The sequence below is a fragment of the Beta vulgaris genome, chromosome 2 (assembly GCF_026745355.1).
Source record: "Beta vulgaris subsp. vulgaris cultivar EL10 chromosome 2, EL10.2, whole genome shotgun sequence".
Taxonomy (NCBI): Eukaryota; Viridiplantae; Streptophyta; class Magnoliopsida; order Caryophyllales; family Amaranthaceae; genus Beta; species Beta vulgaris.
In genome coordinates, this window is record NC_079203.1 from 3,509,167 (window position 1) to 3,521,730 (window position 12,564).

General features: G+C 36.4%; 1 protein-coding gene across 1 annotated transcript; it reads right to left on the reverse strand.

The window, feature by feature from the left end:
• Positions 1-6,721: 6,721 nt before the first annotated feature.
• On the reverse strand, positions 6,722-10,715 carry LOC104887645 (superoxide dismutase [Mn], mitochondrial). Its single transcript, XM_010672327.4, has 6 exons — positions 10,303-10,715; positions 9,265-9,311; positions 9,062-9,187; positions 8,922-8,978; positions 8,603-8,680; positions 6,722-7,121 (listed from the first exon to the last, which is right to left on the reverse strand). Exons 1-6 carry the CDS (start codon positions 10,586-10,588, stop codon positions 7,023-7,025), a joined length of 693 nt encoding a protein of 230 aa, XP_010670629.1. The 5' UTR covers positions 10,589-10,715; the 3' UTR covers positions 6,722-7,022.
• Positions 10,716-12,564: the final 1,849 nt, after the last annotated feature.

Here is a 12,564-nt window from a genome sequence, read left to right on the forward strand (position 1 = left end):
TAAACCCTAAACCTAACCCTAACCATCCCTCCCCCACCCGCCCACCCACACCCCTGCAACCCCAAACCGCAGCAGCTACTACCCCCGTCGAATTCCCTCATCCCCGTTGAATTCTGCACCCCTCCTTCCATTGACTTTTATGAAACTCAAGGTTAGGTTCGGGTTTATGGTAAGGGTTGGGATTAGGTGTTAATTATGGTTCAAAAAATATTACCATATACCCCTAACAAAAAAATTACACCATATACCCTTTCAATTTTTCAAATTGACCATATACCCCTCACATTAAAAAAAAAAATACATTCACTTACCCTTGATGACTAACGGAACTAAACTCCATTAGTCATTAGTTCATAATCCTCTCTTTAATCTTAATTAACTAACCTAAACTACCCCTAACCCTAACCCTAGTACCCTAACCCTAACACCTCCCTAATTATTTACCCACTTCCCACCACCCCGAAGCCCTCTTCCCCCACTCGCAGTCGTGCCCCCTCCCCTTCCCCGACTGACACCCCCTCCCCTTCCCCTGCTGTCATGAACCCTCCTCATCTCCCCTTCCCCTACTATCGTGAAGCCCCTCCCCTCTTGCAGTTGGGCACCCCCTCCTCTTTCACTGCAGTCTCGCAACCCCCTCCCCTGCAACTCAACTGAATTTCATCTCCTCGCAACTCAGTAATAGGAACATCCGTCGACAAAAGGAGGGTAAGTGCAGGGGGTCAGTGGGGAAGGGGAGGGGGTGCACAACTGCAGGTGAGAAAGGGTGGTTCGCGACAACAGGGGTATTCAAATTGTAATGGACAATAAATGACATTTATTCTAATATGAAATGAGCTAGAAATATTCCATATGTTTGTTATACTTATTTTCTTTCAAATTTGAAAAGAGCGTACGACTTTTTAACTGCTCAAAGAAATGTATAAATTTAAGATAATATTCAACTCTCAGAAAATTTATATTCCTACTATTGTGAAGAAAAAGCAATAAATTGCCATAAAATAAAGCAATTAATAAACAAAAAAAAAGAAATTAAAGACATTGGTTAATAATTCTACCTAATGTTATTATATATTGTTTATTTGCTATATGACTACCTATAAATCTCAATTGTTACTTGTAATAATGTTCTATAATCATCACCCATAATCTACTCCAACCACTATCCGTTTATACAACCACTACTTTACCAAAATACTCGTAATTTTTTGAAAAGTAGCGTTTTGATCTTGTCCAATTCATACCCATTACCTAAAATGCTAGTGTTAAACAGGGTCGGAATCTTGAGTGGACCTGAAACCTAACTAACTCTATCACATAAAAGTTTGATTATAACAAATTAAATTTATGTTATACAAGAATTGACTATATCATTTGGTTGGGATTTTAGGGAGGGTGGGTGGAGCATGATGGTGTATGGTTGTAAAGGGGCTCATATATATATATATATATATATATATATATATATATATATATATATGAAAGGTGTTTAAATCATACAAAACTAACTATATAAAATAAAAGCTGATTATATAATACGATACCTAGTGCATAGTAAGTTATTATGTACCGGGTCCTGGGGTTTTTTCTTCACATGACTTGCATTTTAAGAATTTGTTCTTCACTGTAATACTTCTTGTTTCTTAATAATATAGATGCATTTGATACTCAATTTGTCTTTTCACACTATTGGAAAACTAACTTCTTATAATTATTTATAAATATCATGATTTCGATTGTGATTGGGTCAGTATCAAATACTTATTTAAAGTGTTTTGGGTTGTATTATTGTTTAACTGATAGTGAAATATTGATTAAGCTATTCACTACTTGAAGTCAAAAAGAGGATAAGCAATAAAACTTTGTATTTGTGCATGTCTAGAGTATTCAACAAGATGTTTTGGGATATATGGTGGTAGCTGGTGGCTTTTCTTGGAACCGTTTTGATCAACATGCTCTTCTTTATTTTGTATTGCCGATAACGATATCGATTCGTTTGATGACACAAAATTATGCATGTTGCTCTGTCCTTAAAATACTATTTTTTGATGGATTAACTCGTTCATTGTCTGTAAGGCATGACTTTTTTTTGTATTATCATGTTAAGTAGTTGATTATATCGTTGTTTTGGATTGTATGTCCTTAGCTTTGTATGATTTGAGCATGGCTTGTGCCTAAATGATCATGTGACGACCCATTCTTACTTTCATATTGTCAATGAGCATCCACTTACACCAATTGGTCATATAATTGTTTTAAAGTTGGAGATCGCGATGCATCTCGAAGTGTTGAGTTCGGTTAAGTTTGGTTGGACATGATTAGGTATAAGTCGTTAGTTAACTTTTATTTATTAGTTTAGGTACGTTATTTGTTTTCTACTGCAAAATTCTGAATGAATCAAAACGTTTTCACACGTGGTGTTAATTGTAGGCATATTTTTATTTAGGTGAGGTGGGCGCGAATTTGACTAGATCATTGCGCAGAGTTTTAGTTCTGAAATTTGTTTTGAAAAAGATGTCGCAAACAAATTTTTAAAGAGACTCATAAACCTAACTAAATATTAGGAAACCATAGGAACATATTAGGAACTTATCCAAAGTTGATTTTTCTGTCATAACTTCATAATTGGTCAACGAACAAAGATTGAGTTCATGAATGAGGGAATGAATATGGTCATGAATCAAATTCGTCATTGTTAGCCTCTACTTAATATCGTTAACAACCAAGCAATGTGTTTAAGCTTTCTAAAATTTAATTTACAAAAATTTGACAAATAAAAACAACCTTATATAAGTAACTTTTTGTCAAAAACAACCTTTTTAATTTTTTTTTTGTCAAGAAAAATCTTAAACCTATAAAACTTTGTCTGAAGAAACCTGATGACATCTTTCCAACTGACATATATAATCCGCCATTGACTCACTTAATGATCCTAAAAATTTGCGAGAAACAACCTTTTACAATGCCTTTTTTTGTCAAATGCAAGTGCGGGTCCATATCGAAAATAGTTTAATCAACACTGAAAAATTAAGTAAGGTTTCATCGCACAAAATTTTTTTAGTGTAAAGTCTTAAACTTGCAAATAAAAATTATCAAGATGGGATGAGTTTGGGGATAAAACTTCCGCGTTTTTCTACAAGAGCGTCAAAGGGAGATCTTCAAGGAACGAAATAAGAGCTCTTAAGGACGAAGGGGGGAATTGGACATCGGACCAAAAGGAAATCAAGTCCCTGTTTTTTGAAAGCTTTAAAAAGACCTACCACAATAGAAGTGTCGACGAGGCTCATCTCCAACCTGAGGATCCTCTTTTTTCCCCGATTGCTACCCTGTCTCAACAAAACTTGGACACTCTTAATTCTCCTTTCACTCATAAGGAAATTAGAGATGCCTGTTTCAGTTCTAAACCTCTTAAATCTCCTGGCCCTGATGGTATCCCGCCAGTCTTCTTTCAACAACAATGGCAATTAATAGGACCAGATGTCATTAGAAGTGTCAACTCCTTCCTGCATTCAGGGTTCCTGTTGAAAGAGCAAAATAGGACTTTTATTACTCTTATCCCCAAAAAAGATCGGCCTCAAGAGACAAAGGACTTCAGACCTATTAGCCTTTGCAACTCTTCGTACAAAATTATTGCGAAACTGCTTGCAATCAGATTAAAGCCGGTCATGAGAGATCTGGTGGATAAGTACCAGAACGCTTTCGTTCAGGGAAGGCAAATGACGGATAATTGCTTTATTGCTCATGAGATTGTTAGCTGGGTTAGGAAAAGGAAAAAGGGTAACTGCTTTGCTGGGATTCTCAAGGTTGATTTGAGTAAAGCTTATGACAGAATAAGATGGGATTTCGTGGAAGCTATGTTGAAGAAAATGAATTTCCCTCAAAAATGGGTGGTTTGGCTCATGCAATGCATATCTACTGTTTCCTACTCAGTGCTGGTTAATGGGGAACCCTCTGAAGACTTCTTCCCCTCTGCTGGTCTCAGGCAAGGAGACCCCCTTTCCTCTTATATCTTTATCCTGTGCATGGAAGTTTTATCGAGAAATCTCTCGCTTCTTCAAGAGTCAAATGAGCTGGAAGGTCTCAAGATTGCTAGGAATGCTCCAAAGATCTCTCATCTTTTCTTTGCAGACGACGCTCTATTCTTCTTCAAAGCTGTGCCTAAGAATTGTTGGGCGATCAAAAACATTCTATCTTCTTTCTGCGAGAAGTCGGGAGAAATGATTAATTTTGATAAATCCCATGTGATCTTCAGCCCTAACACTCCTCAAAAATTCAGGAAATTAATGAGGAAGCTCTTGGAGTAGAGGAGAAAACAAGATTGGTTTATTTGGGTTGTCCAATGGAGGTTGACGGTAGATCTACGGCAGTTTTCAACGGAGTTACTTCAAAAATAGTTGATAAAATTTCGTCGTGGAAATTTATCAATTTATCTCAATCTGGGAAACTTATTCTGATCAATACCATCTTGACCTCGCTAGCGTCAAACATCATTTCAACTAAATCCTACCTCAAAAAATTGCTCTGTCAAATTACTTAATTCTCCTAAAATTCTGGTGGGCTTCTGCAATGGATAAAAAGCCAATTTATTGGAGGAAGTGCTCTTTTAGAAAAACAAAGTCTCAAGGAGGATTGAGCTTTAGGAACATTTCACACATGAATAAAGCTCTCTTATTCAATCAAGCCTGGCGTATTCATAATAGTAAGAACTCCCTTCTGTATCAGATCTTTGTGGCAAAATATAAGAAGGATCCCGTTCGGTTGGCTATGGATAATGAAAACCCGAAGAATTGTTCCTATGCATTTAGGAGTCTTTTTCGAGCCTGTCAAAGCTTCAAGGAGGGCCTTTATAAGAGACTGGGAAGGGAAGTCAATCAGATTGGCACTGATAAATGGCACCCTATTAGTAATCTCAAGCCTCGGGAGTTGGGGAACTTCAGTCGCAAGGGTTCCGTCCAAACTTCGGATCTCATGGATAACAATAAAATGTGGAATTCCTCTATTATTTGGAGGCTTTTTTCCAAGCAGGACGCGAAAGAAATCTTAGCTACTCACATCCCTCGCGAAGATTTAGAGGATGAGGTTAGCTGGAGTTACACTAAAGCAGGAATTTTCATTGTCAAATCAGGCTACTGGTTCTTGAACAATGCTCATAATAACCTCGCTCCTGATATTCTTTCTGGAAGCTTTTGTGGAAAGCTGACTTTTTTCCGAAATGGAAGTTTTTTTTTATGGAAGATTTTCAACAACGTCTTCCTACAGGGGATAATCTCATCAAGAGATCGATCTCGGGGATTAACCCATTGCAGCTTGTGCAAGTCAAAAGCAGAATCTCTTTCTCACCTTTTTAGAGACTGCGCTGTCGCCCAAAGAATATGGTTTGGTTCCATGGGTATCACAGAAGTAACGGAAACCATCTGATATCCAGCAGTGGATTAAAAACTTTTTTAGTCTATTCAAGCATAGGAAGAAGGAAGATAGAGTTCCCATGGAACTAGAGTTTGTTTCGACACTTTGGGGTATTTGGGTACACAGAAACGAAATCATCTTCAGGAAGGTGCAACCAAATCCGGAAAGAATCATTCTCATAATCAAAGATCACTTTACGATCGATTTCCGGAAAAAGAACAAGAGTATAAGCTAGACAAGAATTCTCAAAGATTGCATCTGGATCATGGAAATCACCATCAGCATGCTTGGACGAAGGGAAGTATGGTTAATATCAGTGTTCAAACAATTGTAGTTGATGGAGCTTGGAAAAAAAATGCAAGTACAAACCAGTGGAGAGCAGCTATAGCATGGAAAAATGTTAACAACGATCCTAAGGAGGAAGCTGCCACAAAGATTTTTGCTACATCGGCAGTTCAGGCAGAAGCTTATGCAATTCTTAAAGCTTTATCGGATATGGAATGGCGAAGTCCGGGGCTGTTAATCAAAACCGACAACACAGAGGTTATTATAGCACTGCAAAAGGATTATACCACGAATAAGAGTATAGATAGTATCATCAGAGATATTAAAAGGATCGCCAATAGTTTTTTGTTTGTATCATGCGTCAAGGTAAGTAGAGAAGAGGTTAGGTTAGCGCATATCCTTGCTACCACAGCAAGGGAAAGCTAACTCCCTCCCTTGTTTCTTGTTTTCTCTCTGTCAAAAAAAAAAAAAAAAAAAAAAAATAATAAAAATTATAAAAGGTTATCTCTGACAAAAAAAACTATTATAAAAGGTTGCTAACAAATTTCTAATTGATTCAATGTGGAAAATATTGGTCAATATCAGAATGACATCATCAAGTTTCTTTTTACAAAGTTTTTTATGTTTAAGGTTTATTATAAAAAACTACTTATAAAAGGTTATTTTTGACAAATTTTCCATTAATTTATGTTGATTTGTTAAACAAGCAAAAAACTAACTGTGATTATGTCATTTAGATAATCAAATTACTGAAAACTTAATCATATTGTCGAAGGTATCTAACTTCAATGTTAGAAGAAACAATTATTTAGGTCTTTTATACACGAGTGAATTCTACTTTCTAAGAACAATCAGGGCTGAAGTTAGAGAAAGACAGAAGACATAATATGTCTTCCTATCCTCACCCAATGATGCAACGCTCTCACACCAGACAATAAACTGCTGAACGCACCACTAGGTTTTTAATCTACAAGCATGGTTATTACTAATCTAGATAGCTATATAAAGCTCTTCTAATAGAAGCAAACAAGCGTTGAAGTTGAACACAAACCACAATACCATATAAGTTGCAACAATCAACAGAACTTGGGAAGTCAAAAAGCATAAATATTAACACAAGATTCTGCACACAATCTACATGAAATAGATTTCAGTAAGTGAGACAGTTGGTCAATTTGTTTCAAGAACGAGATACTGAAACGAGAGTATAAGACCCAAGGGACAAAAGCGGTTTTTTTTTTCTGGGACGGATACAGCAAAGCAGACCTGCACAGCACGGCTTTTCTCTCGTTCTAAACGATTTATTCCTCTGCTAAGTGATGGTATACAAAAACTCAGTGGCTGGGGACCTCTTTTTCATACACCTCGCTTGCATATTTCCAGTTTATAACCTTCCAGATGTTCTTCAGATAATCAGGTCTCACATTCTTGTACTGCACAAGAGAAAACACCAGATATGCCAGAAAAACCAGAATCAATATCCAGATTACATAATGCACTGAAAGAATGCAGCAGATCTGCACGTGTATGAACAAAGACCAAAAGGACATGCATGGAGCACAGAGGATACTAGAAGCCCAGAAGTACTAGTAATTGCAAATCATGTTGGAAATAACATACTCAGGAAGCAATGAGATTGCGGATAAATCTTCAATATAAATTCCTTTTTTTATATATATATATATAGTGTTCTCTTATACTGTTATACATGTGGAATTGATTTGATTTTTCTCTCTTTTATGGCTCTTCCTATCAATGCATAACCCCCCAGCAAATGTGTATTGAGCCCCCATCCGATTAAAGTTGTGTCCTGAGCTGGAAAGCATATTTGATCTAAATTTATCTCGTTTATGGCTCTTCCTATCAATGCATAACCCCCGCCAAACATATAGCGCGTCCCCGTCCAATTGAAGTTGTGCCCTGAGCTGGAAAGCATACAGGCCGTAATGTTTCTTCTGGCGCCTTGTACACGTAAACATTAGTGGAGTGCATTCATGACATAAACCTATTCGATTAGTGACAATTAGAGAGGCGATTTACTAAAGACATCAGTCTCCTCGGTCAGTCATCCTTTTCTTATACTTCATCAAAGTATGACGATACAAGGGCAGTTCTTTTAAGCAGGTTCCAGCTATTTACATATACAGCTTGACTCCTAGACATCAATCAAATAAGTAAGCAGAAAAATATATCGAATATTCTTTTCTATATGTAGCGTTGCTTCCTACCCATAACATATAAAATAAATCATATGCCTATTGCCCTACCCCCGCCCCCAAATCAAGTTCCAGTGGGTTTTAGGTTCTTAAAAGTCTTTGAGCCACCAGGCAAGCATCACAAGAATGAAAGCCAACTTTAAAGCTGTTACTCCCAGTCTAGCCCCATAAAATCCCTATCAAAACCCCAACAATTCGCCATGAAACCATACATTTTGGTCACAATCAGGCAAACCACAACAATGCCAAGAACAAAAGGATAATGAGAGAAAAATTTGTATGTAGTCATTGCTACATAGATTTGTTCTTAAGCTTAAGATTCCTAGGCTCTTTTCGCACAGTACTCCTTGTTCCCTAGAAATTGAGAACTATAAGGATGAAACATCATATTCTATAAGTTAAAGCTCTACAAAGACAATATTTCATATGTCATACACACAGGTTCCTTGCAATGCATAACAAATAAATATGACATTTTAATAATACTGTTTATACTTTAGACTTTAGAGTCTTTCAATGCAAGCTTTAAAATCCAAGTAAGTGATAAATGAGTTACATAGTGCAAGCAATAGAAACACAAGAATCTTCACCGGGTTTTTAGGAAACAACAAACAATGAAGTTTTTCAACCGTATACAGGTTAATGTCTCATTACAGACCAAAATGCTCAAATTTAACAACAAAAAAAAAAAGAATCACCTGAAGGTAGTACGCATGCTCCCATACATCTATACCAAGTATAGGAACCAAGCTTGGTCCTTTAGTTACGAGTGGGTCCTGACACAAACATCACTGTCATATAACAAGCACATGTACACAAACGTATAGAGTAGGCCAATTTAATGACCGACATGCAGCACAAACAGGAGGAGGTTACTATCACTCCAGTTAAATTCAAGTACAAAGAAATTTTCTTCTTTTAAGTACATAATGTTAGGAACGCAACTACACAAGAAGACCAAGCTTTCCTTCTATAATTAACATTTAAGCATGTATTTTGAATATTCTGGGCACTAACCTGATTTGGCGTGGTTTCGACCACAAGCTTTTTTGATTGCGTGTCGAGTCCAAGCCACTGCTCCAAAGAATGCAGATTATCACACAAGAGAAAAGGTGGAAAAAAAGGGTTAGCTAAAGAAAGGAGTCCGTAAAACTTACCACCCACCCAGAACCCTGTACAGCAGCTCCTTCTGCATTCATTTTCTGAATAAGAGCTTCCAGAGAACCAAAGTTTGAATCAATAGCCCAACCCAGTGAAGATTTTGGAGGCTCACCACCTCCTTCCTGCAAAAGTACATTGATATCGTCTGTTACATTTAACTTTACAATGACAAGAAAACAATCTCAGCATTGCTACTTACATTAATTGGAGCAAGGTTCTTCCAGAAAATTGAGTGATTCACATGACCTGCCATCAAATCACCGATATCAAACAAATTGATTTGCAGCAAAGTGTTTCAAAAGGAGAGATATCTTGACGTAGGTCTGCCTTTGGCCTACATCAATTTTAAAATTAAATAGAGACATATAGTCTCTTTCTTTCTGCTTAAAGAATCCAATATGAAACTTCATACACTTAAATATGAAATAAACTACTGATCAAGATGTACAACGCCAAGGAATCAATGAAACAAATTTTTGTGAGCACTCATAAAGACCGACGACAATCATTGGAATTAAACAACATACTTGCTCTCCTCGACCAACCAAAAAACGCTGTATTGACATAAATGAGCATACTCAGATTCCCCAAAGATTGGAAACCCCAAATAGTTCGAAAGACACATGCAACTATACCAAACATTAGATCACAGATGAATACTTCAGATTCAACCACATCAATCACGCAAACACATTTTATACTCAAAGAAGTCAACGTCTAACAAAACTGAAATTCTTCATGTTACTTTGAATTACAATTTCACTAAGCCTCATCTGTCATTGTCTTTGTTTAATTAAATTTTGAGACAACCAATTGCCAGTACAAGAAATTAATTTGCTTCATGAAATTCGAGATGAATAAACGACGAAACCATAACATTTTGCAAACAAAAAGAGATACAATCGGAAACAGATCATCGCTAAAAGTATCAAATACACAAGCAAAGATCTCATGTACATCACCATATGATAATTGAGACCACAATGAAAAGGCGGTCCACCAAATCCAAATTTCTCATCAATCATCACACCATTTTATCTAGCCTTTCTCAAACCACATAACACAAAAACGACTAAAAATCGAAAAGTTAAACAAATCATTCAACAAAACCTAAAAATCTCATCAAGAAACCTAGCTGAAAATGCGACACACTCGAGCACAATCAAAATCGATGAAAAAACAAAGCAAAACACAAAACCACAAAACAAATCGAAGAATAGAGAAAAGAGAATCGGACCTCCGCCATTGAATTTAATGGCGCTTTGAAGCTTAACGACAGAAGAAGCGTCGCCTTTAGCAATAGCATCATCGAGTTGTTCAAGAGCTTTATTGTAATTAGTGATGTAAGTCTGGTGATGTTTCTGATGATGAATCTGCATGATTTCGCCGCTAATGGCGGGCTGAAGAGCACCATAGTCGTAAGGAAGGTCAGGGAGAGAGAAAGTCTGCAATGATCGACATTGAAGAAGGCCTTGCTTTGCAGAAGCTAGGGTTTTTCTTGTCATCAAAACTCGAAGCGCCATTTTTTTTTTTTTTTTGAGGTGGTGTGATTTTTGGAGGGGATTATAAAAGTAAGCTGCGCTTGTGAGTTGTGAGGTGAGTGACGAACCAGTGGTGCTGCTGGCTGCTGGTAATTGGGGAGTATATAGTAACTAGAAAGTAGTAAGCTGCTAGTTTTAAGGTGAGGTTCTAGATGAGTAGATGGCAGCCGTATGTTGTGTCACGTCGTTTTACTTTTTTGTTTGTAGGAAATTATATTTTCATATTGTAATAATGAGCCTGACAAGCTTACGAGGCTACGAGCAGCTCGGCTCGTCAAAGCTCGTCTCAAGCTCGGGCTCGGCTCGAGATTTATACGAGCCGAGCCAAGCTAGGCAAAGCTCGTGAACAGCTCGATTATTATTTTATACTAAAAAAAAATTTATGTCAAAAAAAAAATTTATATTAAAAAATTGTTTATATATTAAAAATTATACTTCCTCCGTTTCAAAATAAGTGCAACATTTGCATAGTGTTTACTATTCACAGTTTAAACTTTAATTAGCTTTGGTGATTTACATTTTAGGAAAAACATAGTCATGTGGGATCTTGTTAGATTCGTCTGAATGTGAATTTTTTTAATATCAACTTTTTATAATTTTTACTTATTGATAATTGAATATATTAACGGTTAAAATAATGCATTGGCAAACGTGAAAACAAGAAGTGTTGCACTTATTTAGAAACAGAGGAAGTATTAAGTATTTCTTTTAAGATATTAAGTAAGGTATATAATAGAAGAAAGATAAAAAGAAAAGGTAAAAATAATTAAAAAGAAAACAAAAAAGATAGATAGAGCCGAGCCTGAGCCTAATCGAGTTCATGAGCCGAGCCTAGCCGAGCTCGAACCGCAAATTCTAATCACGAGCTCGAGTCGAGCTCGGCTTCCCCAAATGAAAAGTTAAACGAGCTCTAGCGGAGCACAGTGTTATTCGGGCTCAGCTCGCTCGATAAGCACCCCTAGTACCCATAAGCTTACGAAAAAGTATTGACGTTTCATAGTGATAACATCTCACGTAAAAAGACAAAATAAAATCGATACCAAAGCTAAGTTAAAGTAGTACCAAAATAGAGTACTTTGGTACCAACTCTATTTTGATACCAACTTTCAGTTCGGTACCGAGGTTATATTTTGATATCGTGACTTTATTTTAATACCACTTTGACTTAACTTTGATACCAATTTTTTTTTATTTTTGTATGAGATGTCATTTTGGCATCTCACTGTGAGACGTCTATCCAAACTCTAATCTTACTGTATATCATGCAAAATATCATTATTAATATAAAATCATACCCATACCTCACTCAGCCTTCAATCTTTAAAAATCATACAACAAACTACAAGCACCTAACAAGGTTAAAAAAATTGAACTTTATACCCATATGGCATATGGTAAGAAAGTCTAAAAATCTAGTGCTTGGTATTGCGTATAAGGGTATTTTGTATACAATTTAGAAAGTTTAAGAGTACAATGCGTAAAGTTCAATAAGGTCGTATACAATGTAGACTTATGTTAAAAAGAAGGGTGCTGCATTAAAAAACCCTTTCTTTTAATAAGTTTGAAATTTAGATTTGTGTGATTAATAAGGTGATACTTTGATTAATGAATGAGAGTAAACTTAATTTCGTGCGAATTTTCCCCTAATTAATTGAGGAGGTATATTGTATGGTAAATATAACCAAGCTTGCTTGATGGAAGTGATGGGGAACTCACCTCGTGACTTTAGGATTACAAGTTCGAACCTCACTATCTACTTATGCTCGGGGAATAGGAATTCCCTTATACCCCTACTCCCAAGTGTTGATATATGTAGCTCGAATGGCTAACTTGCGAGAGATGTTGGTCCAGCATGGTCCTTCTTAACAAGGGGTTCCTAGCGGGGTCCAAAAGAAGTTGTATGATATCATTTTATATTTTAATCGTTTGTTGTCATGTAACTTAATATTTTTTTTACT

Excerpts from the sequence above, each read along its gene's own strand:
- LOC104887645 (XM_010672327.4), bottom strand. The coding sequence starts at position 10,588 with ATGGCGCTTCGAGTTTTGATGACAAGAAAAACCCTAGCTTCTGCAAAG. Across the intron at positions 8,979-9,061 it reads TACAGGGTTCTGGGTGGGTG|TGGCTTGGACTCGACACGCA; the intron begins GTAAGTTTTACG and ends TCTTTGGAGCAG. Across the intron at positions 8,681-8,921 it reads TCGAAACCACGCCAAATCAG|GACCCACTCGTAACTAAAGG; the intron begins GTTAGTGCCCAG and ends TGTTTGTGTCAG.